Source organism: Apium graveolens, chromosome 9, assembly GCF_009905375.1.
Source record: "Apium graveolens cultivar Ventura chromosome 9, ASM990537v1, whole genome shotgun sequence".
NCBI classification, from domain to species: domain Eukaryota; kingdom Viridiplantae; phylum Streptophyta; class Magnoliopsida; order Apiales; family Apiaceae; genus Apium; species Apium graveolens.
Window position 1 is genome coordinate 149,209,165 of NC_133655.1, and position 24,147 is coordinate 149,233,311.

General features: G+C 37.9%; 1 protein-coding gene across 1 annotated transcript; it reads left to right on the forward strand.

Annotated features, from left to right (window-relative positions):
* Nucleotides 1-402: 402 nt before the first annotated feature.
* LOC141682513 (mediator of RNA polymerase II transcription subunit 20a-like) lies at nucleotides 403-4,548 on the forward strand. The gene is made up of 5 exons (XM_074487205.1): nucleotides 403-565; nucleotides 651-793; nucleotides 969-1,147; nucleotides 1,701-1,790; nucleotides 4,184-4,548. The coding sequence occupies exons 1-5, from the start codon at nucleotides 552-554 to the stop codon at nucleotides 4,415-4,417; spliced, it is 660 nt and encodes a 219-aa protein (XP_074343306.1). The 5' UTR covers nucleotides 403-551; the 3' UTR covers nucleotides 4,418-4,548.
* Nucleotides 4,549-24,147: the final 19,599 nt, after the last annotated feature.

Below are 24,147 nucleotides of genomic sequence, written 5' to 3' on the forward strand. Positions count from 1 at the left end.
TTCTAATTAACACATATATATATATACTTATAAATACTAAAATATATTTTATTGTTCCTTAACTACGTGAGTGAGCACTTCATCATTTAATTATCTATTACATTTTTTAACAATTAATATTTTTCGTATATAATCCGTGTACCTTAGTGTACTAAAACGGATAAAGACGAATTTATTAGTTCCGGATTAGTGTCACCAAACTCATAAATAAATGTAAATCCGGGTCAAATTTGGATTTAAGATTTGGTACACGAAAATACGAAAATACGGAACGTTTATATACGACACGAAAACGAACATTTCGAGGTCTGCCTTGAATAAAACGAGGTACTAACGTGAACCGTACCCCCCGCTATAATTTCAATAGTTGATAATAATTTATTTTACCCAATCAGATCCGATATTTAAACATCCGGACCCGAATTAATATTCGCCTTGACAGTTGATGTTCAAAAACCGAACGGAGAAATAAAAGCCTATTCGAAGCTCCGGTGAGGTTTATGTTCAGACAACATTAATAATCCTTGTATCTCTCTCACTATCCAAACAACATGCCTGTGAAATGGTAATACAAGTGTCACACACACACACAAGCTACTTTGTTAATAATTATCAAAAATAATAATCATAATTGTAAATGTATTATCTAGGGTTTTGCATTGGCAACCAAATGCAGGAACATCAGTGAACAGTCAAATCTTGACAGAAGTATCTCAATGTGCTGAGAGTATCAATGGCGTCAAAGGTGGAAGATGGAAAGCTACTCTTAATTTTTACAGACCTATGCTCAAAGGTATAACCCTTTACAATTTTTTTCATCTTGCTTTTCTTTTTTTTAATTTGTAGAAATTAAGTTTTTTTTAGTAATTAAGGTGGATGTATATTTATGTAATTGAATGAGATTCAAGTTGTGTGTGTGTGTGAAAGAGGGCTCATTTTGGTTTTGTGTTAATGCTGTGAATTACTAGATCAAGTGAATCCGGCGGAGTTTCCGCGTGATTTTTTGGGGATTTCACTCCAGGAACAACCTAGTAAATACTATTTTGTGATTCGAGGACAGCGTATAGTTCTTGAGGCAGATTCAAACATTCAGAATATTATGGAGAAATTGCAATCTTATAAGTCCAGGGTGGCTCTTAATTTTGAGGTGTGCTTCTCTGACATTTTTTTTTGATGTTGATTGCCAAGTTTTTTATTGTTTATTCATGGGAAGTCTTAGTGATTCCATCAATTGTAAGTAGATTGTTCTACTACTCCGTTAGAGTAAATAACCTCGTTGGTTATTTAGATGTTATAATATTCAGGAGAATAAAATGAAATTCGGTGCATGGCACAGACATGAAATTTAAAGTTGCCATTGCTCGATTTGGAAACGTCGTAGTTTTCATTTTTTTGAAGCTGAGGGAGACCAGGGTAATCGGCTGAGAAAATACTTAATCTATGTATCTGTAACATGAATGTTGTTTAAAGAGGTTTGATTATTTTTTAATGATAAAATGAGGTGTTCTACCTGTGAAGGATTAATATAAGATTTACGTAGATAAGAGTCTATAATACGGGGTGCTCTTATATCGCTTTTACAAAGTGGTAGTTTTGTACTTGTTGATTGAATACTTGAATCAATGAAATTGTCATTGTGTAATGCCCTTTTTTCCTTTTAATTATACTCAAGTCACGACATGTACTTTCGTAACTTGCAGGGCTTCCAATATCAACTTGGAGACTTCCAGTTGAGAGTGGGGAAAGTTGTTCCACTTCACTCTGAAAGTTTGAGGGGAATAGTGATGGAGGTATATAGATTTTTTCTACTGTTGAATCTTCAATTGGTAAATTATTGGTATCGAATATTTGATGTCATCAATCATGTGTTATATACTCCCTATGTTCCCTTTAACATGTTCCATTAACTTTTTCTTGTTGACATAGTGGAGTATTTAGTTTAACAATTGTGTTAGACCACCAATGTGATACTCTTATGCTAGGAGATCTTCCAGTTAGTGAGAAGATTTGTCTTAGGATATTTATGGGAAAAATTTAATATCAGGAATATTGTGAAGATATTGCTGTAAGTGATTGGGAAGATTTGGTATCAGTATTACTGAGAAGACTTTGGTATTAGTGATATTGGGAAGACTTTGGTATAAGTGATATATGGTAACTGGGAAAATATCTTTACTCGTTCTGGTTTTCTTCTTTTATTCATGTTTTATTCAGAAACATTTTGGGATGAATTGGGATGGGTGAAAGGCGTGTCATATTTGTTGTAATTGAGTGCTAGCTCTAAAATAACATAGGTCTCTTGAATATCAAGGAGTCGTTTTACTCATGTCAATGAAGTTTCTCCTATATTCTCTCCATATGCTGTCTGTTTAAGTTTGATACGCCACAGCCATGTACTAATCTCATACTAACAAGTGTAAGTGTCTACCATAGTTGGATTTTCATCACCGAATGGGACACATTTAGTAAACATACGAAGTGTGTAATTTGGATGTGGCCACAAGATATCATTAGGTTTGCATTAGAAAAAGAAGTTAGAATGGAACACATACTGATATCGACAAGTGTAAATGTCTATCTAACTTGCACTTTACAGAATGGAACACATTTATTAAACATACTGCCTCGCTAAATGTGTAATTTGGATGTGGCCACAAGATATCATTCGGTTTGCCTTGGAAGAGGGCGCTTTTTACAGATGTACTAAAAAAAGGTAAGAAAACCGGTTTAACAAACAGGAATGGCTGCTTCTGCGCTTTCGCTTACTTGTCCATTCTTCTTTCTTTATGCAAATTATTTTCATCCTTGAATACCGCACTTTCCCTCCCTTTCTCATGCACAGCAGAAATCCTAGTTCTCTCTCATTCCCAATTCAATCTGTTTCTCAGCTCCTGCAATTACATCTTCGTTGGTGTATGAATTTAATCGCAGAACTAGCTTTGGAAGCTATATTTTTTCATCTCAATCTTTCTCTTTTTACGAAGAAAAGCCTAACGGTCCGATTTTCACAAAAACTCCTTAGGCGCTAATTAATTGGCCAAGTTGAGTTTATTGCACCAGTTTTTACAGAATTTAGTATGTGTTAACAAAGTTAAAGGGATAAACAAAAGAAGTAGATGGAGCACTTGCATTCTCTAGAACATTCACCATATCATGTAGGGTAGGAAAAATAGGCTATAGTACTATGTATGAAGATTAATCTATATTAAGAAGCATAACTATAGTTGTCAAGGCGTCGCCAAGGCGTTGGTTCTATAACTTGGGAAGGCGTCCGGAGCACCTTGAATGTATTGTGCTATGCGACGGCTTTAGGCATCCTTAAGCTTCTAGACAATGCATAGGTGACATCTGGGCATCCTCTGGCCAAGACAAAATCTTTCTTTATATATGTGTATATATATAGCTACGTTTCAGGGAATGGTATGTGCATATAATGGTATTCTTTATTTATATATCAGCTAAATAATCAAAAAAATTATAATATACTGAATGCCTAGTTCACCTAATGGTCACTTAGGTAAGCGTTCTGCCTATGCTTTGGTTCACCTTTGCGAATTGGTAAGTATGGCTTGTTCAGTTCAGGCATATTAATACAGTGTAATAATGACCAGATATCAGTTTTTTAATCTGACTAGGTGAATGTGTCTTGAAACTGAGAAACACAATCAGTTACTCTTTGCCAGCTCAAGTTTGTGAGTAAAGATTGCATGCTTAAGCTGGTACCAGGTCTCATACTTTTCATGCACGTTTATAATAGAAATAGAACATTATAATTTATATATAATTAATTCATGCCTGATATGCCATGCATATAAGCACCACAAACTCAAGGAGTAGTACGTAGTATGTTATATATATATATGTGTGTGTGTGTGTGTGTGTTTATATATGTACAAATGAATGTACTCCAAAAATGATCATTTTGCATTTAATAAGTTTAGAAATTGGTTTAGCATTATGAAACTAGAATTTTTGAAGTTCCCAGTACTAGAATTTTGGACATTCCGAGTCTTATTTAGACAGCATATATTTTCTTAATATTCCTGCTGATACTTCACCTATGCCTGTGACAATCAGAATTTACCTAACCATGGTATGTTTTTTTGATATATGTGGGGCCAGTAACAGTCTAGATGAGAAAAGTTTCTGAACCTCTAATGCGCACTGGTCAAATATTCTGCAGATAGATTATCTACCCATTTCTTCATGGGAGAAGTCGCACCAAATCATGTCAGAGTTTTATGATATATGGCAAGAAGCTCTACAGAAGAGATCATTACCGGGCCACTTTGCGCGCATGGAACCAAACTTTGGTGACTATGGCCTTGGGGACCAATATACTTTACCACACACAGCGGTTCAGTATGCTAGTATCATGCTCCAAATGATTGCAACAGCACAATCTGTGAGAAATTAGATGAGTAAGAGTTATACGGGGACATGTTTTTTTGTTTTGTGAAAAATGTCAGCTGTGTAACTGTGTTTACTATTTTGTTGATGTTAAAGTTGAGTTCTACTTTTAAACAAACCAGTATTCAGATTTTATTAGGCAAGGTGGTTTGGGTCTGGTCAATGAAGTACTAGCACAAAATAAAATAACTGTTAGCAAAATATGCACTCCCTCCTGCTTTTGACTCTTTCAGGCGTCAAATTAATTAAATTTTGATTAAAAATTACAATTTGATTCTTTTATAATTATCTGGTTAAATTTAGCAAAAAAAAAAAATATCTGGTTAATGTATGTTAGATATACTACTAGTATGCTACACGTTATGAACACAAGAAAGCCTGTACCCTGTAGATATTATTAGTTCCGATCTTTTCACACGTCCTCGAATTTTTACATGCAATCTGACACATGATTAAATCTAGAGAAGGTCAAAGGTAAATCTTGTAAAAGTATACAGAAATGGGAAGTTGTGATTACTTTATATGACTAAAATTTGAATTAGTGATTTCAAATGTTTACTTATATTTCTTTCATTAGGTTTTAGTTTTTTCATAAGTTATATAATTTGGATTATATTTTGGACTAAAAAAGGGTAATTAAATGTCATTTTGGTGGATTATATATTTCATAATTTATTATTACTATTATTTAAGTTCATATCTGCCCTTATAATTTTTGCTTTTTAATTTCTTATTTATTATTTGCTATTTTTTATTTATTTGTTTTCCAAATTATTTGTAATATATTTTTGTAACTGAAATATTTGCATGCAAGTGTAGATTTTTTGTTAAAACTACAATTTTCGTTGTGTAATAAATGTTTTTGATTTATCGGGGTCATGATAGTTGGTTTTTTTTGTCTGACAATATATATTGACATGGATTGAAAATACGTTTTAAATACACATTAAATGTCGCATTAATTACATTTGAGCTTCTTGTCGAAAGTCCAGTACAGACATGTCTGGTCCAAACTCGTAGAAGAATCAAGACGACCCATGTAATCAAGGTCCACCAACAAAGGTCGTCAAGGTCCACGAACATAAACTGTTCATGGACTAGGCCCAATACGGCTGTAAGAGTAGAGACATGTGTCCAAAACGAACTCAAAGTCCTACACAGAAGGTTCTGGAGTTCCTTCCCTTATAGAACTCCTAATCACCATTTAAGTTGGAGACTTGGCCACCAAGTCTCCCCACACAAGTCTAACCCTAGACTCGCCTCTATATAAAGGGTTTTACCCCTCACCATAGAATTACGTTTTTGGCTTGATTCTCTACCACACAGAGATATGTAAGCATCTTGCAAGGAACGATAGTCCCGAACGCGAGAGCAACCATTAAAGCTCGAAACTCCGAAACCCTAGAATTAATTACTAACACACTCTAATTTATATTTTACAACATTTGGTACCGTCTTTTGGAAGCATAAGTATGCATGGTGAACATACAAAGCAGAAACAATAGTGGAACAGACACTCCTGTCCACATCGCGAACAATCGCATTAGTGGTAATACCACCACACTCAACCCATGCCTCCATCCAAGGAGGAACCCTAGTAGAGGCAATCGAGGTTCAGCCACAAGGGACGAATCCTCCGGCTCCTCAAGGGATGAATCCTCAATTTCAGCAACTACATGCACCTGTGAACCCTCAACCCGTTGGGTATGAGTACTCAACGATCGTTACCACTAACACCCTTCTATACCCCGAGTTTGGAGGAAGGGGACACCCTAATAAAAGCAAGGCACAAGGACGGATACCCTAATACGTACGTGGCTTGGCTCCTATTCTAGAGGACCGATAATTCTGTGGACCCTATTCTGATAGAGACTACGAATCATCGGACGACGAGGTTACTCCAAGGAGTAGGCGTTTTGGTAAATAGCCAATTTCTAGTACCAACCAGGGGCCCATAAGTACTCAAGGAACGAATATCCAAGATGTTTAGAAGGGGATCAGGGCTCAGCTCTTGAAGCTGAGATCCAAAGGCTGAAGCGTGACTTGGAGACGCACCTGACCTCAAGATCTCCGCTTGCTGCGAGGCAGAGAGATCCTTCCCCAATCAAAGACCTAGATGGTCCAACACCAAGAAGGGTAGCTGCCCAAAGGGCTGATCCAAGTGATATTATGTCCCTAGGAGATCCTGATGATCCAAACCCACCATTTACTGACGAGATAATAAATGCCCGCATCTCAAGAAAGTTCAAGATGCCCACCATCAAAGCATACAATGGTACTGACGACCCTGCTAATCATGTCAAGACGTTCTCTAACGCCCTATTGCTAGAGCCCGTGAACGACGCTATTAAGTGCCGGGCCTTTTCTCAAACCATATCAGGTATGGCTCAAAGGTGGTACAGCAGTCTGCTCCCAAAGTCTATTGAATCTTTCAAGGACTTGAGCGAAGATTTTATCAAGTAATTTATAAGTGGCAGAGTACACGAGAAGAATTCGGCCTCTCTCATGGGCATAGTCCAAGGAGCAAAGGAGTCCCTCAGAGATTACCAGGACCGATTTAGGAAGGATGCCTTGAAGGTCCCTGATCTTGACGACAAGGTAGCCATGACAGCCCTACAGCAAGGGACAAGAGACGAGTTCTTGAAGATGTCCCTTACAAAATGCCCTCCTGAAAGCATGCCGGAGCTTCAGGATAGAGCCGAAAAGTATATCAAGGTGGAGAAAAGTATGAAGAAGACAAATGGGAACAAGAAGCAGAAGATAGATCGGGAGTATGATGCCAAAGACAAGTATCCTCGAATCGGAAAAAGCTCTGACTCCTCTTCTAAGAAGAATCAACAACCAGGTTCACTGAATATGCAAGGTTGAATGCTCCAAGAAGCCAAATCCTGATGGAAATTGAGAAGGACAAAGAGTTCAAATGGCCGAAGCCACTAATGGGAGATCCCAAGAAAAGAGACAAGGGTCGATATTGCAGGTACGCCAAAGATGTTAATCATGATACTAATTGTAACGTCTGGGAAATATTATGTAATTATTTTTCTCAATAAATAATTATTATGTGATTTTTATGTGAATTTTGGTAAATTATTTGATGATGAATAATGATATTTGGATATTTATTTCTGATAAAATTGAGATATTTTAATTCCCAATTATCCAGAATTAGATCTAGATAATTTTGGTATTTTTCTTGTAATTTTTGGATTATCATGTGATTTTATAAGGATTTATAGAATTAATAACGATTATTTTACCTAAATATAAAATTAATTTTTAGAATCAGAAATTGTCCCACTTCAATCGTTTTTGCGTTTTTACAACCCGAAACTCTTCCGAAAACTCCTTCCTGACCTAATCTGATAATTCTGGACACTTTTCATGTTTTGACTTTTTCGATCCGCGGTACGGTTTGACCTGTACGAGTCCCGGTGTAAAATTTTTGATACGCAAATCATTTTATATAGCGATAAGAATCCATTTTCTCAAAATACGAGACATTATCACCTTAATTTCGTATAAAGAATTTTATAGGAAGCTCTGTTTTGATAATTATCCAATTTTGGTACTAAAATCGTATCGTATTTTCAGTTACTTAGCAGCTAAGTAACCTATTTTCGGATCCAAAAGGTGAATGTAATTATCGAACTATTAAACAAATCAAATGTGTGATGATTCGGTCAGCTATGTGATGTGTATTATTTATTGTTTGTGAATTGTTGGATGCAAAGGTCAATTTTATGATTAATTATCGAGTTGTATGAACTTAATTCATTTTAAAGTGATTTTTATTGAATATTTATTTCTAAAAATGCTAAAATTATTTTTATTGTTTTATAATTTTATTTATTATTTTTAGGGGTTTATAAAATTTAGAATTCAATATTTTATTGATTATTTAAATTTAAATGATTTTGTGATCTCATTAATTATAAAATCAGTATTAAATCCAGAAATGTTTCAAAAATCATGCACATTTTTATTTTATTAACTTTTAAATATTTCGACAATTTTAAAAAGTAGTCCGGTAATTTTATGGCTTTTATTCACTTGCGTGTTTATAGTTAAAAGACGGGTCTAATATAAATTTCAAAAAGGATTCAAAAATCATAAAATATTTATTTTGCTAACTTTGGAATATTCCAAGAATTGAGGTACGTAATTTATAATTTTTCGACAAACTTTGACATACGAATATTTCGCTAAATTGCGAGCCACCGGGTCAGGAGTTAATTAGAATAAAGGGATAAAATAAAGTAAAACTAACTAAACAACAGGGGTTACCCTCCCCTGTCTCCCCTTTTCTTCTCCTGCATCTCTCACCATCGACTCTCATCTCCCTTTTTCTCATCTCTCTCTCATCGATCTCTCAATCTCTCTCTCCTGTCTCTCGTCCATCTCTCTCCCTTTCGATTCTCTCTCTTTCTCGTTACACATCTCCCCTGTCCTCCCTTCGTTTTCTCTCCGGCCGTCGTTGCTACCGCCGCCGCTTCCGGTATTACCGCCTTATTCCTCTGCCTCTTTCTCCTTCTTTAACCCCCAAATCTCTTCCTTGTTCTGATTGTGCGGATTGTATAAATGTGTGTGTGCGTGTGTATACACTGTATGTGTATATGTGTGCGATTCGCTGTATGTGTGTGTGATGGGTGTGTGTGTGTGTGAGTATGGTTGTGGGTGTGGTGGCTGCTGCTTATTTTCCGGTTCTTGTTGGTTGCAGTTTCTTGTTTTGCTGAATGTTCCTTGTTAAGTAATTAAATTATTTCCGTGAAATTTGATTATTTTCGTGACAAATTGATGTCGTAGAATTTTGTTTAATTAATTATCGGTGAAATACGCATTGGAAACCCGATTATACGGGCACCCGCGAATTTTTGCCGCCGTCGGCGATGAGCTTCGGCGAGCCGACGGCGGACTGTGATGACGTTGTTCTAAGTCCTACAATTTAAAATAAAAAATACGACTTAAAACACAAAATATGAGTAAAAATGCAAATTCGAATAGTAATAATAATTAAGCGAATCGGAGTTTGGGACTTGGTAATTGGATTGTGGATTGAATTATATTGTGGTTGTTGTTGTGATTTGACGTCGATTTGATTTCGACGGGTAGGCCGATAAATAGAGGAAACACTGCTCGATTTTCGGGAAAATAAATTCCGAAAATACGGGAACATAACCTGTAATTGTCGGTAACGTCGAATGAGGATATAATTGAATTTTATGAAACCTATTTACGTGACGTGACAAGATATTTTGTGAATAATCGATTACCCTATTTTCGAAATGACAAATATAATTTTTTCTGAAAATAAATACTGAACCGAGTTTCGAAGACGTGAACCATAATTGCTATGTGTATTTCGATAATACATATAAATATGAATTCGGTGATGAAATCGTATGGGTAGAATAGGATAACGATTTGATGTTAAGCTTAAGCGGTTATCTGAATTAGGGTATTTCAACCTTGTAAGTTTAGACGGAAGACCCGAGACGTGACATCGGACTAGGAACGATCTAGTGATTAGACGTCGAGATCAACGAAGTTCCAACCGAAGGGTCTGAATGTTGGGATCGTATCCAGAATAGGATAGTAGTATGACGATAAAGCCAAATGATTAAAGTCGAACCAAAGTCAATAACGGTTAAAGCTTATTGAGGCAAGTATTCTGGATTTTTCTTTTAAATACTGCAAGTATTCCCGAACTTTCTTTTAAATACTGCAAATATTCTTGAATTTTCTTTTAAATACTGTAAATATTATTCACTCCTATTCTAAGTTCAGAATAGTTAACTGTTTTACATTTCGCTGCAATTATCTGATTATGCACGTTCCTTTCATTATTGTTCCTATAATTCGATTGCTCTCTTGAGCAAATACCCATTCTTTCGGGTTATTTGCGAACCCTGAATTTGGATGTTTTGAATTCAAAATAATTTGACATCAAAACACTCTACGGGCTGGATAGTGATATTTTGGGGATTGAGTTTTACTTAATCCTGAGGACCGGGATGACTAGTGCCTCGAGATGGGCCGTAGTGCCTGGGGACCCGATTAGATCTATATATTGAAATATAGATCTGCATTATATTCTGACTGATCAGCTGAATATAGATGCGAACTAGTGTCCAGTCTAATTTGTTGTTGATCGCCATTAACGACACTCTCTCTCGAATGGTTTTATGATTCCAAAACCGGACAAAACTCTGATTCAGGAAATGAATTGGGGAATCGCTTGTCATTTTGGATTTTAGTTAAAGGCTGGTGATAGCCAACGTTTATTCGCTCAACTCACTCAAATAAATAAAACTGTTTAAAAATTGTTTTAAGATTTTGTCCGAAAGTGTTCTTTTGATATTAATGCCTAAAACTCAAATTATATACTTGCTGGGCATTTTTGGCTCACTCTTGCTTTGTCAATTCTTATTTCTGCCAGAAACAGATAAGGATAAAGAAAAAAAAATTAATAGCTTAGATAGACAGCAGAAGTTGAAGAAGTCTCCGCTACGAGAGGTTGAAAAAGTTAGAAGAATATGATACGAGCAATAGTTCAAAGGTATTTACATTTGTATTTTAGTTGTTGAAAGTTGTAAAAGATTAGATTCTTGTTTTATACCATAACCTGTAAACGATCCGGATTCAAGGGGTTATTTATTTATTTATTTATTTCTTTATTTTATGTAATGATCGTTTAGTGACACCAAATCTTGACCCCGGATTTGGGTTGTTACACTAATGATTGTAGAAAACTCAAGGATGAGATTGAGTATTTGATCCGAAGGGGAAAGTTTGGACATTTCACCAAAGGTGAGGAGGCTGGACGCCAAAAAAGAGACAATGACCGAAGAGACGATGATTGAAGGGGTAATGACAGAGATCGTAACCTATAGCCCCGAGGGCCAATAATCAATATGATCCCAAGAGGAACTACATCAGATGGAACTACAAGGAACTCTCGAAAAGTTTATGCGCGAGAGGTGATGAACATAGTTGGAAAACCGTCTAAGCGTTCTAAGTCAGAGATGACGCTTGAATTTGGTGATCCAGACCTTGAAGGTTTGAAAATTCCTCAGGACTATTGTTAGGGCGAAAACACACGCTAATATTCACGCAAGTATACGCATTCACAAGTAATATAGAATACTTTCTAGTTCGTTCCCACAGAGACTCAGACTAATTTATTGTCTAATTAAACTCACTCACCAATGTATGATTACTTCTCAATGTTAAGACACTAACACTTAGAATTGTTGACTAAATATTAACTACAATTAACTACTTAATTAATCACTTAATTAACACTTCAAATTATCAATAATAAAACACTCATGAGATCACAACTTCATTACTACTTCCTTCAATAGTCATTGTTAATTCCTTTAGCATGTGACAGTGATGATATTAATCGAATAACACGAAACTGATAAAAGCCAACTTTCATTGTACTAATACCATTCTACTAAACATCCACAATTAAGATAGAAGTTGAATAGTCATCAATTATGTTGAGATCCTATATGTCTACAGAAATTGACAACACAACGATTTAAGCACAAGTTATTCCTTTTGATTACATAGGGCAAATAAAACTGTTAGAGTTACCCACTAATCATGCATAACGTACTTGAACCTATGCTAGCATGGCAAGTTCTAAATCTCAAGATCCACCGTCGCTTCACAAGAGATTAACACCCTATCTTATATGTTCGCGACGCACATAAGACGAATACGCACAACCAATACTAGATATCATACAATCATCACACACTAAAGTATTAAACAATTAACTAAAGAATTCCATAGTAAATCCGTTGCAACCCCATGATCACGATTAGCCCATAATAGCACTTATCGTCATCATGGGTTCATATGAAATCATGATAAACAAACACAAGAAAATAATAACTAAACTAATTATATTAAATCAGAGTACGTCACAAGAGTAAATAGGTTCAAAGTAAGAAAACTAGCATCCAACGTTACAACGAAACAAGAATCACAAGAAAATATGCTTCCTCTTCGTTGTTGTGTACTAAAACGGTCTTCTTACTTATCTCCTTCGCTCCTTGCGTAATACCACGATCCTCTCTCTTGAAAACGTCTCCAAATCTACTTATATAATAGTCCCATAAAACTCAGATTACATAGAAGTAGAAGCCAAATAGAAATAGAAGTCCTAAAATAAATTATCTTTTTTTCCGACCCTGCGCGGCCGCTCAGCATAGCTGAGCGGGCGCTCAGCTTCCTGCGCGGCCGCTCAGCATTGCTGAGCGGGCGCTCAGGACCCTTCTGGATAATTCCTGAGTTTGCTCCGTTTCTTCGCCGTAATCTGCCCATTTCTTCCCTCTCTCAATGATGAACACATGCCAAGGTTTATTCTTAATGATTACTCCTCCGAAATGTAACTAATACCCTGAAATGCATAAACACTAGAAAAACGCATCAAATACACAAAATACTTGATTTTAATGCACCAATTTAAGCCATTTTAAGATGTTCTAAGTGGTATAAAATGCCACTTATCGCACCCCCAAACTTAAATCGATGCTTGTCCTTAAGCGTCACAGACTCAAAAACAAATAAAAACATGCATGAATGCAATCTATATGAAAATGCAGCGATCCCCCTTACTACGAACGAACCAACCAAATTGCAACATCTCAACAAATGCAGTTAGACGACTAAAGATCAATAAAATCATACAAACGAACATACAGCCAGAAACGTGGTGTGTGCAGATGCTTAACAAATATGCTTCGGAACTAGACCAATTATTATGACTCGACTATCCTCAAGGCAATCACATGATTATACAAAGAATAAAAATTCTAGGCACAAAGTGACATACAACACTACAAGAATTCTGGAGCTTATTACGGAATCATGCTTTTTATTCACAACACAAATGCTTATTTGATCGTGCAATGAGTGAGGTCCAAAAAAAACTTATACAATGGTATCCATGTAACGAGCGTTAGGTTAGCGGATCCCAGACTCTAAAAGCCTTAGGTCACTAGGCACAAAGTCCCCTAAGAACTTAATAACTCGAATACCAAAGAGCCCACTCATGATCAATTATGCATAAACACCACAAAAATTATTATATATATATATATATTTATTTATTTATTTATTATTATTTTTTTTAAAAATTTCTGAGCAATTGCGTTTCGCTCCATCTTGCTCAACCCTAGACTACTCGCACAACATGCGAGCCGGCTCCTAGCCATTTGACGCCTAACCACAACTAGCAACAAATTCCATTTTTTATTCCAATTTTTTTCTTTTTCATGCCTTTATCACTAAGAACCTATTATCGAATTCTAAGCATAATAAATAGATTAACCTCGAAAACAATCAAATCATAACAACAATCTAGCCCTTACGCATTCTCTAAGACTTAGTGAAATTACAAGTGCTTCTAGCATGCATATCAACCTACACGACTTAATATCACTTTAATGCTATCACTACACTCGCATCAATATCATAATTCAGTCGATAAATCATCGCAAAAGGGATCATGGTAAATGCATGAGCTACATGACATGATAAACAAATAAAGCTATATAAAAAAAACTATATGGCATAAATTATGCAACTATATAAACTAAACTATCATGAATATGCAGCTATATGACACACACACAGTATTCCTTAACTACCACCCCCAAACTTAAAATCTTCACTGTTCCCCAGTGAAAGTAGTAGAAAGGAACACAGGGTATACCTACTCGGAGTCATCATCATCATCACCCTCAGTAGGTGGAGTATCAGGCGGCGGGTATGCAGAGTCCTCACCAAAAACTGGCCACTGGATATCAGCTCCAAGGCCCCGAAAAGCAGTCCCTAACGCAAGGGTGAGCTCCTGAGCAAACCTGCTCTGCGTCTCGTACATGGCATCCATCCACCGTGAAAGCCTCCTATACTGGGTATCAGCCATCCCAGCACCCTCCTGAGCTCTAGAAGAACCAGCCTCATCACGCCCAGGCCTAGCCATAGTAGCACCTCGTGCGGGACGCCCTCCTGGAAGATGATAACCCAGCCCATGCTCCTCGGGTTCACCACCGATCCACTCCTGCATCCCATTCAGAGTTCCAGAATCAATCGGAGCTGCCGGCAACTGCAACTACTCATGAGCCGGCCAGTTCACTCCTACTGCTCGGCACAGCTTCGTAACCGTGGATGCATAAGGGATGTTCATATGCTTAGCTCCCCTCAAAAACTTCAGAATTCCTTGGTAGATAAACTCACCAAGGTCCACATAGTACTCCTCATTAAGAATTCCCCACAACAACTGTGCTCTCTCAACTGTGACCTCGTGTGCATGCGAAGAAGGCAAAATATTAGCACAAATAAATGCATTCCATGCACGGGCATACCTGTTCATAGCGATTGCCGGGAAGTGACGATACTCATTAGTGCCGGTCTTGAAGGTCCAAACTGTGCCCGGCCTACAGAGAGTCGCACAAATCAAATCCAAGTCAAAATCCTCAGCAGTCTTCTCATTCCAGTTCTCCTCCTCGGGCTTCCTCTCTCGCTGTCCAATCACAAGGCGAATCGCCGCAGGGTGATAATCAACCGTCAGCCTTCGGACCACAGAAAACCCATTCTTTTCGGCCTTCGTGTTCGCATAGAACTCGCGAACCACGCTCATCGGCACTGCTTCGGGCGACTCACAAAAAGTTATCCACCCCTTCTCTGCAATCATGGGTAGCAACTCACCATCCCTCCCCGATGGTAAAAACCCTCTCTCCTTCAGAATCGGCTTCCCCAAAAGCCTAGTGTACTCCTCCTCCGCAGCTCTGTTAGTCAACCGAGGCCTTGCAGCAGTACCCCTTGATGAATCAGCAGTAGGGACTGTGCTGCTGCTATCGATAGTTCGTGCTCTCTTGGATGCCATTGATTCTCCAATAAAAGTGTTTAAGAACTGAGTGTTGGTGCTTGGGAGAGAGTTTAAGTGTAGGAAGTTTGTGGGAGATATGTAGGATATGTGTATGTATATATAGGGTGTTGAATAGGTTAAATTAGATTAGGGTTGGGGATTAAGGGTTAAAATGATGGGGTAGTGGGAACAAATCGTGGGTTTATGGGCTAAAATTGGTTTTTTTTTCTGATTTTTTTTTTCTTTTTATGAACTTAAAAATTTTTCTGGCAGTCGACCCCTGAGCGGTCGCTCAGCAAAGCTGAGCGGGCGCTCAGGGGGTCACTGGAAAAAAAAAATTTCAGCCCCGTTTTTCTGATTTTTTTGTGTTTTTGGATAGGTTATTAACTTCTAAGGGTTCCTGTAACAACAAATCATGGGTTGCCTCCCACGCAGCGCTTCTTTTTCGTCATTAGCTTGACGTTGCGTACCTTTCTCAAGTAGTCAACAAAATGGCACTAACCACTTCTCGGTTTGCCATGTCCCCATAGTAGTGCTTCAAACTCTGACCGTTAACCTTGAATGCTTGGTCCGGATCATTCTCAAAAATTTCCACCGCTCCATGTGGAAACACAGTTTTGACAATAAAAGGTCCAGACCACCTCGATTTCAACTTCCCAAGGAAAAGTCGGAGACAAGAGTTGAATAAGAGAACTTGTTGCCCCGGCACGAATAACTTAGGATGTAGCTTCCTATCGTTCCACCTCTTCACCTTTTCCTTATACATTTTGTTATTCTCGTACGCTTGAAGTCGAAATTCATAAAGTTCATTAAGCTGAAGCATTCTTTTCTTACCAGCTGCATATAAATCCAGATTCAACTTTTTCAATGCCCAGTAGGCCTTATGCTCAAGCTCCGCAGGTAGATGACATCCCTTACCGTACACCAACTGAAACGGGGACATACCAAGTGGAGTTTTGTATGCTGTTCTGTAAGCCCAAACAGCTTCATCGAGCTTTAAAGACCAATCCTTCCTTGACGGACAAACAACCTTCTCTAGAATGCGCTTGATCTCTCTGTTAGACACTTCCGCTTGACCATTTGTTTGCGGATGATAGGCAGTAGCCACTCGATGATTCACATTATAACGCTGCATCATAGAAGTGAACTTACGGTTGCAGAAATGCGACCCTTCATCACTAATTTATTGTCTAATTAAACTCACTCACCAATGTATGATTACTTCTCAATGTTAAGACACTAACACTTAGAATTGTTGACTAAATATTAACTACAATTAACTACTTAATTAATCACTTAATTAACACTTCAAATTATCAATAATAAAACACTCATGAGATGACAACTTCATTACTACTTCCTTCCATAGTCAATGTTAATTCCTTTAGCATGTGACAATGATGATATTAATCGAATAACACGAAACTGATAAAAGCCAACTTTCATTGTACTAATACCATTCTACCAAACATCCACAATTAAGATAGAAGTTGAATAGTAATCAATTATGTTGAGTTCCTATATATCTACAGAAATTGACAACACAACGATTTAAGCACAAGTTATTCCTTTTGATTACATAGGGCAAATAAAACTGTTAGAGTTACCCACTAATCATGCACAACGTACATGAACCTATGCTAGCATGGCAAGTTCTAAATCTCAAGATCCACCGTCGCTTCACAAGAAATTAACACCCTATCTTATATGTTCGCGACGCACATAAGACGAATACGCACAACCAATACTAGATATCATACAATCATCACACACTAAAGTATTAAACAATTAACTAAAAAATTCCATAGTAAATCCGTTGCAACCCCATGATCACGATTAGCCCATAATAGCACTTATCGTCATCATGGGTTCATATGAAATCATGATAAACAAACACAAGAAAATAATAACTAAACTAATTATATTAAATCAGAGTACGTCACAAGAGTAAATAGGTTCAAAGTAAGAAAACTAGCATCCAACGTTACAACGAAATAAGAATCATAAGAAAATATGCTTCCTCTTCGTTGCTGTGTACTAAAACGGTCTTCTTCCTTATCTCCTTCGCTCCTTGCGTAATACCACGATCCTCTCTCTTGAAAACGTCTCCAAATCTACTTATATAATAGTCCCATAAAACTCAGATTACATAGAAGTAGAAGCCAAACAGAACTAAAATAAATTATCTTTTTTTCCGACCCTGCGCGGCCGCTCAGCATAGCTGAGCGGGCGCTCAGCTTCCTGCGCGGCCGCTCAGCATTGCTGAGCGGGCGCTCAGGACCCTTCTGGATAATTCCTGAGTTTGCTCCGTTTCTTCGCCGTAATCTGCCCATTTCTTCCCTCTCTCAATGATGAACACATGCCAAGGCTTATTCTTGATGATTACTCCTCCGAAATGCAACTAATACCCTGAAATGTATAAACACTAGAAAAACGCATCAAATACACAAAATACTTGATTTCAATGCACCAATTTAAGCCATTTTAAGATGTTCTAAGTGGTATAAAATGCCACTTATCAACTATCCTCTGGTTATCACCCCGATAATTGAAAATTGTCCTGTTATGAGGGTCCTAGTGGACAATGGAGCTTCCGTGGATATTCTTTTCTATGACACATTCATAAGGATGGGCTACAATGATTCTCAATTAACTCCATCTGACACGCCCATCTATGGGTTTAATAACGTAGAATGTAAAGTGGAAGGAGCAATATAACTTCCCGTAACTATCGCGGAAGAGCCCAAGGAGGCCACACAGATGTTGAACTTTCAGGTTGTTAAAGAAGCCTCTACTTACAATGCCATCATGGGTAGAATTGGGATCCATGCATTTAAGGCTGTGCCTTCAGCCTACCATATGGTAATAAAGATCCAAACTAGGAACGGTGTTGGAGAGGCGAAAGGAGATCAGAAAATGGCCCGCAGTTGCAATGTTGCAGCACTTAGGCCTGATGGAACTAGGGGGGCAGTTCCTTCCTACAGAATACATGGATATCCGTGAGAATGAAGAACTTCGAGGAAAGTCGCCAGAGGACTTAGTCCCGATTCCCCTAGACTCCTTAGACCCGAAAAAGGTCACGTATATTGGAGCATCATTAAATAAGTCCTTGAAGGGCTAATTGACAACTTTCCTATAAAAGAACGGTGATGTGTTTTCTTGGACAAAAGCTGATATGCCTGGGATTGACCCGAACCTTATAACTCATAGGCTGAACGTTGACCCAACTCGAAAAGTTGTGAAGCAGAAGAAGAGAACTTATGCCCCTAGAGGCTGGAAGCCATTAAGAAGGAGGTCAAGAAGCTCCTAGAGGCTGGGTTCATTGAGGAAGTACAATTCTCTGAATGGTTGGCCAACCCCGTAATGGTCAAAAAAGCCAATGAGAAGTGGAGAATGTCTATCGACTTTACTGACTTGAATGATGCTTGTTTTAAGGACTGCTACCCCTACCAAGAATTGATACCCTGATCGATGCCACTGCTGGGCCCGAGATGTTAAGGTTTATGGATGGCTTCAGCGGTTACAATTAGATTAAAATCCACAAGGATGACACCCTCAAGGTTTGTTCATAACTAAATTTGGTGTATTTTGTTATCTTGTTATGGTTTTTGGACTTAAGAATGCAGGAGCTATTTACCAACGGTTGGTTAATAAGATATTCGTCCATCTAATTGGGAAGACCATGGAGGTCTATGTTGATGACATGTTAGTCAAATCCTAAGCAAGGCCGATCATATTAGTCACCTCGGAGAAGCATTTGAAGTGATGAGTCACCTCAAGATGGTGTTAAACCCCACCTAGTGTACTTTTGGTTTTAGGTCTGGAAATATTTGGGTCACATGGTCTCAAAGAGAGGGATAGAGGCCAACCCCGATAAAATTAAAGCCATACTGGACATGGAGCCACCACGCTCCAGCAAGGACATTCAGAAGCTAACAGGAAGAATCGCAGCTCTAGGGTGGTTCATCTCCAAGTATGGAGACAAATGCCTGCCCTTTTTCAGAACCCTTAAGAAGGTGAAGAATTTTGAGTGCAAAACTGAGAGCAAATAGGCCTTTGAATAGCTAAAGAAGTACATGACTAAAGCCCCGTTGCTGGACAAACCAAGTCCAGAGGACACCCTTTATCTATACTTAGCGGTATCTGAACAAGCCGTGAGTGCAATCCTCATAAAGGAAGAATAGATCTCCAAAAGCCTGTGTACTATGTAAGTAAGGCGCTCAATAAAGGTAGAGTTGAATTATTCCACCATAGAGAAATTTGCACTTGCCCTCATCACAGCCTCAAGGAATTTGAGGCCATACTTCCAGGCTCACAAGATCGAAGTCCTGATGGACCAACCTTTTAGGAGCATTCTTCATAGCCTGAAGGCCAGTGGAAGGCTGATTAAGTGGGCAATTGAGTTAGGATAATTCAACATCAAGTACAAGCCTCGAAAGACCATCAAGCCTCAGGCCTTAGCAGACTTCGTGGTCAAATGCACCATTAACGACCAAGAAGTCGGGGGCAAGAGATAGTAATCCCAGAAGGAGGAGAGAAAGAGAAGGAAAAATAAACGATCCCGAAAAAGTATTGGGTTCTCCATTTTGACGGAGCATCCAAAACAAAATCTAGTGGTGCAGGCCTAGTCTTGAAAAGCCCTGATGGGTTCATGATTGAGTATGCTTTGAAGTTGGACTTACCAACTACGATCAACGAAGCAGAATACGAAGCATTGATAGCCGGTTTAGGCTTGGCTAGAGCCGTGAGGGCCAAAAACCAGAAGGTCTGTGGAGACTCAAGACTTGTAGTTGATAAAGTCAATGGAGAGTTTGAGGCCAAAGATGATACTATGGCCAAGTACCTGAGAGTCGTGAAAGGAATACTGACTCAATTTGATGAATGGTACACAGTTAATGTTTCGAGAGAGGAGAATACTATGGCTGATGCCCAATCCCAGTTCGCCTCGTCCGAAATCGAGAACTATCCGAGAAGTATCTACTTCCAGGTCTTGAAGACCCCCACTATACATGTCATAAATTTGATAGCACCGGTTGATATGATAAGTTATTGGATAGATCCGATCAAAACACACCTTAAGACTGGATGGCTCCCTGATGATGTCTTGGAGGCACGCAAGCTGTCGATGAGAGCATTGAGATATTTGTTGATTGAAGGCCTTCTCTATAAAAGGTCCTTTGTTATTCCATACCTGAAGTGCTTGAGACCTATTGAAGTAGATGAGGCAATTAAAGAAGCCTATGAAGGGATTTGTGGAAAACACTTGGGGGCAGGGCCCTCGCTCATAAGATAACTCGATTGGGATTCTACTGGCCAACTATGCTAGCCAATGCAAAGGCATATGTGAAGAAATTTGACAAGTGCCATAGGCACGCTCCAATAGTATGACAGCCCCCCAGAGAGGCTTACATCTATCAACGCACCCATCCCTTTTTTGTAATATGGGGAATGGATATACTTGGACCATTTCCTGTAGCATTGGGATAAAGGAAGTTCATTGTGGTAGACATAGATTACTTCACAAAGTGGATTGAGGGTAAGACACTAGCCAAGATAACCACCAAGAAAATTTTCCAATTTTTATGGCAGAATGTGATATGCCGATTTGGGATCCCATGCATCCTTGTCATAGATAATGGGCGATAATTTTATAATGCAGAATTCAGAGAGTATTGCGATGATAACAACATAGAGCTTTGCTTAACCTCATTTGCACACCCACAAGAAAATGAGCAGGCAGAAGTTACTAACAGAATCATCCTTAAAGGACTTAAGAAAAGGGTTGAACGCTTAAAAACACTTGGGCAGACGAATTGCTGCATATACTATGGGCATATCATACTACCCTCTAAAATGACAACTAAAGCTACCCCATTCATGCTGGCTTAGGAGCCAAGGTCGTGGTGCCCCTGAGATCACCCATGGATCCTCTAGGATCGAAGCTTATGAACTAGAGACCAATGAAGAAGGTATGCGACTCGCTCTCGATCTCATTGACAAGGTCAGAGATGAGGCCAATGCCCGCAATGCAGTGCATCAACGAAGAGCCTCCCTCTATTACAATAGATAGGTTAAAGAAAGGTTCTTTCAGCAAGGAGACTTGGTTTTAAGGAAAATTGAGGTATCGAGAGTCGGGGAGAGATGAAAGCTATCCCCTAACTGGGAAGGGCCTTATAAGGTCAGCAAGAGATTAGGACGAGGATCCTACAAGTTGGAGACCCTGAACGGTTGTTGAGTGGCATTTATGACACTTTATAACGCTCTAATAAGCTTTGAATTGATGCATTTGTACTCAAGTTGTTAAGTGTTTTAACGTGTTTTTGAGTGTTTTTGCATTTCAGGCATTATCTAGGTAATCAGGTGAATTAGCATTATTTTGGTGCTAATTTGGTATCAATGTGGTATTGCAATAAAAGCTCATTGAAAGCCGACTCAAATCTGCAAGAAAAATGAAGAAGTCAAGTTCTGGCAGAATCCTAGCACGCCCGCGCTGATCAAGCGCGCGGCCGCACTCAAAGTACATAAAGCCAGTGTGCCCGCGCTGATCAAGCGCGCGGTCGCGCCTTGTCGGGATGGCAGAATCCTGTTTCAACTTGGTTTCTGAGAGAAAGAATTCTACACTGCATGAGGCTGCTATATAAACAACTCTAGGTCATTTTTAATAATAATAACAAGCCAGAGACAGATCAAGGAGAGCCGTAAGAAGACCGTATTAGCACAATTCAACAAAGACGAAGAAGATCTTGTTTTTACTTGTGAATCTTTGTTTTAAGTTTTAACTTGGATGCTAGTTTTCTTATTTGTGAACCTTAATCTTGTTTTGTACTTGGTTTTATTTATTCGTTATAAAGACTACTTTTGTTATACCATGCTTTCATCGGAACCCACGTTGATGATGAGTCCGATTATGGGTTAATCATTATCGTGGGGTTCTAACGGATTTATTTATGGATTTCTATAGTTAAATTGTTTTGATACCTTGGTGTGTGGTGATTGTATGATAACCTAGTATTGGTTGTGTGTATTCATCTTATGAGCATCGCAAACTTATAAGATAGTGTGTTAATTCTGAATGAAGCGAAAGTGAATTTAAGGATTTAGAACATGCCATACTAGCATAGGTTCATGTATTTGTTATGCATGATTCTTATGTAATTTTAACCATCTTACTTGCCCTGTATAATCAAGATAGATAACTTGTGCTTAAACCGTTATGTTATCAAATTCTATAGATATATAGGGTCTCAATATAATTGGTGTCTATTCAGCTTCTATCTCTTTTATGGATGTTTGTTAGTATTTTACTCATGCAACGAAAATTGGCGTTTATCAGTTTCGTGTTGTCTGATTAGTGTCATCACCATTGCATGCTAAGGTTGAGAACAATAAGGCTATTGAATGAAGTATTTAATGAAGTTATAATCCCATATTTGTCATATATATTAATTCAACCAATTTTATTCTCTTAGTTATAATTGTTAGCTTAATTCTTAGTTATAAACAACCCAATTGTTATCGTCTTAGCATTGAATAATAACCATACATTGCTGCTCAAGTGCATGAATTAAATAGTTAACCCAGCCAGTCTCTGTGGGATCGAACTAGAAATAATTCTATACTACTTGCGAACGCGTTTACTTGCATGAATTATTAGCGCGTGTTTAGCGACTAACAAGTTTTTGGCGCCGCTGCCGGGGACTGTAGTGTTAATTTATATTTTATGTGCTTTCCATCATTGGTCGTTAAAGTTCATTGACTCGGACATTGTTACTTATTTGTTTCCTTGCATTGTTTCAGGTACTCTAACGAGGGTGTATGCATACACGTTCACGTACTCGTAAGAGAGCTATTAAGTCCCGAATTATCGTAGAAGGGGGGGTTGAATACGATAATCACTAAATTATAAATTCTTTCAAATCTTTAGCGGATAAAATATTTAGTGCTCGGTTAGTGGTTTCGTGTTCTTGAGAGGAATAGTGTTTGGAACAATAAAAACGAGGAACACAAGATATTCGTGGAAATATATATTCGTATATAAATCCTCAAGGGTGTTGCTACACTCCGGTAAATAAATTAACCGGCTACAATCTAAGAACAACAAAGTTCCTAGCTACTACAAAGATTTACAAATCAAATCCTATTCAATAATCTAGCTTTTGTTTGTACTAGGATTTAATTACCGGGTAACGATTATAATGCCCTTAAAAATATACAAGAATTAAATCGGGCATTATAACGTTACTCCGGTGAGAAGTTAAACAGATATACAAATAGCTTGAGCTTCTCTGTAAATCAATGCTGCCATTTCACTTCTCTTTTTGGGAGAGAAGATGAACAGAAAATATTTCAGAAATGAATGGCTCTTTTTCTTCTGCTGCAAAGTGTAGACTTTATCCAATAAAATATGTGGCTGAGGTTGAGTGCTTCTGTGGAGACAAGCTTTATCTTTTCTGTGGCGACAGGAGCTCTGTGACGACAAGCTGATCCAGGAGAGAGGAGAATCTTTTTATCTATTATTCTAACTCCCCTGTGGCGACCACAGGGTGTACTAGTATACTTGTACTTAACAAAAACTAACTCCTACTCCTGTGTGGCGACAGGTAATAACCAGTACATGCAAATGTACTTGGTTAACCAAAATCTAACTTTCCTTTTTCATTTTTTTGTTTTGTTTTCCTTTTTTTTGTTTTTCTTTTTGCTTTTTCTTTTTGATTTTCTTTCCTTTTTTTTGTTTTCTTTTTCTATTTTCTTTTTCTCCTTTTTTTTCTTTTCTTTTTCTTTTTATGTTTAAATTGTAATTAACTTAATTTATAAAATAAACTTAAATATAACTTATATAAATAAACTAATTT

Bases quoted from the DNA above. Each gene is read 5' to 3' on its own strand.
- LOC141682513 (XM_074487205.1), top strand. The intron at 794-968 runs GTATAACCCTTT...GTGAATTACTAG, and splicing joins TTACAGACCTATGCTCAAAG to ATCAAGTGAATCCGGCGGAG. The intron at 1,148-1,700 runs GTGTGCTTCTCT...CGTAACTTGCAG, and splicing joins GGGTGGCTCTTAATTTTGAG to GGCTTCCAATATCAACTTGG.